Here is a 7500-nt window from a genome sequence, read left to right as displayed (position 1 = left end):
TAATTTGAATTAAACACTCTTTTTACCAACTTTTTGTCTGTTCTTTTCGCATGTCTGCACCATTTCAAAGCATTATGATATTCGACATGCCCCACTTTGTGCTGAACCACTTCTGCATGTTTATATATTTCTAACCCTCTGTATAATTCTTCTGATACATAGCGTATGTAAATGCTTCATCTCAGCAGCTTTAACATTTTACTTTTATCCACATTTAACATTTACAATTCACTTCCATAAAGTAACAGTTGATTCAACAATTCCTTTAGATATTCCATTTGACCTTTTCTAGTCCCTTCCCGTGTTTTACACACACCTTACTGCACTCCTTGATTCACTTATTTTATGACACATCTTTATCTCAAGGATCATGGAATCTGGTTTTACTGGATAAGATTTACATAAGACACTTTAATAGAGACTGTCTTACATCCTCAGGGATTCGTTAGTGTGTATGCTCCCCTATCGTCAAGTTCCCTTCCGTCCCCTCCTACATGCACAGAAAATTTACGTTATTTTTTTTTACTCCTTATTCTAGCAAAATATGTAAAGGACATCCAGTTAAAGTAAGTAACCTCAGAGGGAGAGATTCATGTGCAAAGGACATGTATAGTAAAATTGCTAATAGGAGAGTGCTGCCTGAAGAAAATGGAGTCCTGACTCACTCACTATAGTTTCTTTATATATTAATGTTTTTAGTGAAAATAATAACATATTATCAAAACTCCAACACACAGGAAATCTCTCTTCTAGATGGAGTTAGCTCATATCATATGCAGAATTAATGAGTGAAACGAACACAAGTAAAAAGCCCTTTATTTCATGGAAGGCTGAAACAAAGCACTAAAAGTTGCAGTACTTTGACAAAAAATGCCATTCAATGATGCTCTCACATTTTATCAGGATTCCGTTCACATTCTTAATCGCAACTGTACATGATTCTTCAGCCACCTAAACTTTAACGAAATCGTGCAAAGAGTTTCAAATGTATTACTGTGGTATGCTTCTTGGCTTATACGGTGAATGTGGCAGTGACTACCTGGTTTTGCTCTTTGATCTCTCCCAATTAAGGAAAGTGCCTTATCGTGACAATATATATATATATATATATATATATATATATATATATATATATATATATATATATATATATATATATATATATATATATATATATATATATATATATATATATATATATATATATATATATATATATATATATATATATATATATATATATATATATATATATATATATATATATATATAAACTTTATAAATTACACAATTTTCTGTGCATTAATACAGGACTTCACTGGAAGTGGATGGTATCTAGCGAAGATATTTATTCAATAAAAATTACAAGCTTTCCAGTACTAGCCGTCCTCATCGTCAAGTATTGGTCAAAATGACCAGACACATATCCATCTGTATTCATGTGTGTGGGGGGGATTTGGTTGATGCCCTGTTCTTGGGGTTATCCCTTGTCCCATGTAAGGCCCTGCCCTCGTGACCTTGGCCTTCCTCTGCCCGCGGTTCTTTCCAGGTGTAAATTTTCCATGTGGATTTTTGTGTGTTTGCGTTTCTTTTCTCTTATAGAGTATGCAGTTTTCTTGATAGGCTGTCTTCAAATCCGTTTCCATTGTTGCTTGCCATTACATTGTTTGCAAATGATATGAAGGCATTCTCTACCATCAGTCTGGCCATTTTGTTTGTGTTCCTGTACAAAAAAAATCATATTTTCCCAGTCTGTTTTGTGGTCTTTTTCCCAACAGTCCTGGAAAGCTTGTAATTTTTATTGAATAAATATCTCCGCTAGATGCCATCCAGTTTCAGTGAGGTCCTGTGAGTAATATATATATATATATATATATATATATATATATATATATATATATATATATATATATATATATATATATATATATATATATATATATATATATATATATATATATATATATATATATATATATATATATATATATATATATATATATATATATATATATATATATATATATATATATATATATATATATATATATATATGTGTGTGTGTGTGTGTGTGTGTGTGTGTGTGTGTGTGTGTGTGTGTGTGTGGCAATTTTTTATCTGCCAGTGATAATTATAATAATATTTTTTTTCTAGCCAACTATCCCTTGTCTTAGCCTACCTACTATCCATCTTAATGTTTCGTTCTCGATTGTCTTATCTGTGATAAATTTTGTTACCTGCCAATTAGTGTCTAGCGGATGGCCAAAGGAAAATCGAGTAGATGTTGGGGGTTTGGGGCCGTCTACCCGATACGACCTCAGAGCAACAGCGGTAACAAGTGCAGGTTCCACAACTCATAGCTATTCCTTTACAACGTTAACTGCTACTGGAGGTAAGTAGCGTTTGTAACTCTGAGATTACTGTAATTTCGCCCCGCCCCCTTCCCCCTCCACCATCACGTTCAAATTCCTTTGTAAAACTGTGTTTTGACTTTGCCGTTTGCTTGTAACGTTCATTGATCCCCTCTGACACTTGAATGTGTAAGAGTTTTAATTCCTTTGAAAAGCCTGACCTTGAATCTTTCCCGCCTAAGTAAATGGTTCGGGAAGAAAGATGAACGGAGACATTCTTAATAAATTATAAGATAATATATCATGATGAGCACGATGTTCATTAGAGGTGATATATGAGTTTCAATTTTTCAGAGGAGCTCCTTACAGAAGTTCCAGTCGTTTATCAATGATTTCCATTAGCGTGTGAGATTTATGGTGTCAGGAAAACGTTTGAAAAGAGTGAAATATTTCTTATTTTTTTTTATTTAACTTGGCCATAATTTCTGATTTGTGGCTATGGTAACAATATGACTGTCAAGCCGTTGGTTTCATTCCCTACACTTATGAATCGTAAGAGCTAAGGAGAGGTGTTTGTTGCACAGCTTATTGTTGATTCACGGAAGTATATTTGATCCAAGCAGTCGCACTGCCAATTAGTTAAAACTGGATAATTTGCCTTGGAATACAATTGAAGTAATGAAATATTTTTAAAAATGAGTTTCCTTTTGTTGGGGGTGGTATAATATTGAATTTTGAAGTTACTTAAAAAAAAAAAAAGTCTAAGTAACATGTTTACGATGAAGTGAAGGAATAAAATCCCCCCCAAAAGAGTGAAATTCCCCCACCCGCTTATACCACAGCTCAAAGTCTAATAAAAAAAAAAAAAAAACTTTGTATCAGCTGCCATTTTTCCCTTTTTTGCTGAAGATTCAATTTATATGATCCAAGTCCAAGAACACGTATCTTCTGAATCGTGATGTCTTGCAAGTTTTCTTTTCTTTTATAGTCTCCTGCAATGTTGCCGCTCTTTCAAAAGTGTTTAGATATATTTTTCATCTTCAATTTAAAAGTGTGGCGTGTAAATCTACTCTTATACTTTTTATTTTGACTACATGTTCATCCAAGAGACTAGTCCAAAATTCATAGGGTGATATGTTTACTCTTAAAAAGTCTTTTCTTTTAAATTTTAGTGGAGACAAGATATAAAGAAGTTTCCTCCATTGCTTATTCTTGTTAAAATTTCTTATAATCAGAAACCTATAAATTTAAGATCGTACTTTATGTGCACAATAAAATCAAGCATTTTAAGTATTTAAGTAATTATATAACAGAAAACCGGCCATTGAAATTTTAAGGAGAGACAAGATATACCAAATGTTCTTTCGTTGCTCATTCTTTCTATAATTTCCTGTAATCAAAAACCTACAAATTTAATATCGTATGCATGTGCAACGTAAACTCAAGAAGTATTAACAAAGTCTAATAAAAGATAAGTCTGTTCGCGCACAGGTGGTGACGTCATGGAGCCCCGAGTATCCTAAATTATAGAAAACGGAGTGATTAATGGGGGACTAATGTTTATCTGTTATTTTGTCTACTTCTCAGTCACACTATTTAACTTTGTCAATTTCAAGTATATCATTCGTATTTCAAGAAAAATAATATAAATAGTATGATTAAAATATATACGTAATGTTTCTGTCTATTCTTGTTGTAGCTTACTTAAAATTAATAATATTGGTGATGAGTGGCTAGTTTACATTGTACTCTATCAGTAAATTACTGCGTAACCTTATGAATGACTGTGTATTATTATTATTATTATTATTATTATTATTATTATTATTATTATTATTATTATTATTATTATTATTATTATTATTATTACGTTTAGACAGAAGTAATTACTTAGTAATTCATAAGAAGTTACTGCAGTAAATGAGTAGGAATAAGAGAGAGAAATAAACAAAGCATCTTACACATTATAATGTGGGCCTAATTTGGCATTTAATTACATAATTAACCTTTAAACTGTAAGTTTCTATCCTCATGTCTTTTTTTTTTTTGTAGATTTTCCAGCTTACCTTCTTTAGTAGAATAATTAGCACTAATATGGCTACATATAAACTTGTGAAGTTGATGCAGAGTGGGATGAAATAACACCGAGTATATATAATGTGTAAGTGGGCATTATGTTAAATAAGAGTAACAGTGAGACTTCGACATCTTTCATCATAAAATTAGCAGCAAACTATTATAATGTTCATAGTGAAGAATTCAGTCAGGTTTAAAGTTGTTGAAGACACGAAACCAGTCGAGTAGGACAGGGATTGAAGGCAGGTAGATTGTTTTCGTAATTGGATGTGCAGCCACTAACAGCACAATTGCTATAGCTTAAGGTAGATTCTTGGGCCTACGAGACGTTTGTTTAGCGGCCTCTGATTGGCTGGTACCGGGAGGTAGGCGACTCGCTCACTATCTCATTTTTACGTATGTAGCTCAGAAAACTAGCAATATGTTTATATATTTCTTCATTTATCTCACTTTTTGAACAAGATAGGAAAGTTTTGGTCATACCATAGGATTCTGTATTAATTGTACAACGAAATATGATTTCCTGAAATCAATAAGAGAAAACACAAAGGAATTACGAATAAAAGTGAAGAGAGAAGCATTTAATTCTTTCTACCTGTTTTTACTTATCATCAGATTTTGCATCATTCATGCGATCAAGATAAAATAAAACTTGTCTTTTCATACAATAAATTCACCCTGAATACGCTAGTGCTTTCAGATTTTAGATGCGTGTGATATGTGAAGAGAAAATGAAGAATATGTCTTATTATGTTGCATCCGTTCTTGACGCAGTTTGCCAAGAGACGTTGGTCCTTTCGGCCGTTGACAGTTGCCAATTAGCAATATGAGAATTTGCAGTTTCGGCAATATTTGCTGTATTATTGTCATTACACTTTCCGTAAATAAATGCATAGAACTCCCATTATGACTGTCGAACATTTTCACTCCAATATCATATATGTCCTATATCTGGACATATCTAATATCTAATAGTAAAAAAAAAAAATAAATAAATAATCAGATGGATGCATCTGGATGTGCTGGCTTCAATTTAGACATTGCCGACAGATTTTATGGTAAGAAATAAAAAATGTACTTTCGTTCATTGAATGAACATATGAAAAATAAGTTTTTGATGTTATTGACCAGAGAAATGAGCGGCCATAATAATGAACTCATCATTATGTAGGCCTGTTAATTATCATGTAGTCCACAGTATGTATGCAAATTTCTAGACTAAATTGAACCCAACACATCCAGATGCATCCATCTGATTATTTTTTTTTTTTCTGTATCAGATATGTCCAGACATACGGACATATATGATATTGGAGTGACAATGTTCGATAGCCATAATGGGAATTGTATGCACTTTACAGAAAATGTAATGACATAATAATAGAGCAAATGTCGAAACTCCAAACTTCTCATATCGCTAATTGGCAACTGTCAACGGCTTAGAGGACCAACGTGGTGTCTTGCAGATCACCGTCTCTCAGCAAACTGAGTCAAGAACGGATGCAACATAATAAGACACATTCTTCATTTGCTCTTCACATATCACACGCATCTAAAATCTGAAAGCACCAGCGTATTCAGGGTGAATTTATTGTAAGAAAAGACAAGTTTTATTTTATCGTGATCGCATGAATGCTGCAAAATCTTATGATAAGTAAAAACAGGTATAAAGAATTAAATGCTTCTCTCTTCACTTTTACTCGTTGTAATTCCTTTGTGTTTTCTCTTACTGATTTCATGAAATCATATTTAGTGGTACAATTAATACCGAATCTTATGGTATTACCAAAACTTTCCTTTCTTGTTCAAAACATGAGATAAATGAAGAAATATATAAAACATATTGCTAGTTTTCTGAGCTACATACGTAAAAATGAGACAGTGAGCGGGTAGCCTACCTCCCGGTACCAGCCAATCAGAGGCCGCTAAACAAACGTCTTGTAGGCCCAAGAATCTACCTTTGGTGAATCGGTTATAGGTATGTTTGATTGCCACTGCCAGAGTTTCGAACACAACACCGGCAGGTTGGTGACTGACTCTGTTTCATGTAACGGACCCAGCATTTTGCGGACTAGATGACGTCGTTGCGCGGCTCGTCCTACTTTTTCGCAGCGAGTGAACAGACTTATCTTTTATTAGACTTTGAGTATTAAAGGAATTATGTGACATCAGCTGCCTGACTTGACTCTATAGTTCAATGCATTTATTAAGGTCATTTAATCCTATCCTCGGCAACATTTAATGTATATACACGCACATAACGTGAAATTAATAAACATGTTATTACCTTAAATAAACATTAAAAATACATGAATGACTTTTCTTTCCTTCGTATAACTATCCGTGTGATTTCTCGAAAATGTAATTAGCTGATTTTCTGTTTAATGACCCTGAAAAATGTTTCAATGTCTTTCTTCGTTCTCCTCAAGTTTTCGTTGTGTAAGTTTTATGGGGAAACATTTGTTGCCCAGTGATGTATCCCTTTTGCACACGGTACAATACTTCTATAAAACCTCATAATCCACGATATTGGAATATCTAATGAAATAAGAATTTCTCTTCATTTCGGTGAATAAAAAAAATGGAATGAAACACTAAATATTTAAATTTGTCAGTCACAGAAGCGTACTTAAACCATTAATCATTTGGATTATTTAGTATTCAATTGCTGTAGTCCCTGAGAGCATCATAGAGTGCTCTATCACTCTACTTTCAATTGAAATTTATGCGATCAATGAACACGGAGAATATACTATACTTTTTAACAGAGGTCCGGTAAATAATATTAGTAAGAAAATTATTTAACTTCTTTTAAGCGACCCATTTTTGCGATATACACAAAACATTAAGACTGAAGGTTCATAATGATCTTTTCTGCCTTGTAAGAAGTCTCACCTGTGTGGTCCGAAGACGGATGGAGACAGTGGGGGTCGCTGAGGGTATTGCTGCCTCTCCTGACCTCAGTTATCGCCCTCGCTTCATCCCTGACCCTTGTTTGCTACTGCTTTAGGAGAAGTAAGTATATATTTCCTTTACCCCTATCGTTTATTGTATATTGTGCTTTTAACCTCTC

General features: G+C 33.3%; 1 protein-coding gene across 1 annotated transcript in view; it reads left to right on the top strand.

Moving 5' to 3' along the window:
* LOC136849667 (cell adhesion molecule Dscam2-like) overlaps nucleotides 1-7500 on the top strand; it is a 219947-nt gene that overhangs the window by 182708 nt on the left and 29739 nt on the right. The window contains 2 exon segments of the mRNA XM_067122997.1: nucleotides 2249-2392; nucleotides 7314-7442. Coding sequence (XP_066979098.1) covers nucleotides 2249-2392; nucleotides 7314-7442 — 273 coding nt within the window.

Source organism: Macrobrachium rosenbergii, chromosome 21, assembly GCF_040412425.1.
Source record: "Macrobrachium rosenbergii isolate ZJJX-2024 chromosome 21, ASM4041242v1, whole genome shotgun sequence".
Lineage (NCBI taxonomy): Eukaryota > Metazoa > Arthropoda > Malacostraca > Decapoda > Palaemonidae > Macrobrachium > Macrobrachium rosenbergii.
This window is presented reverse-complemented; position numbering and strand designations above follow the sequence as displayed.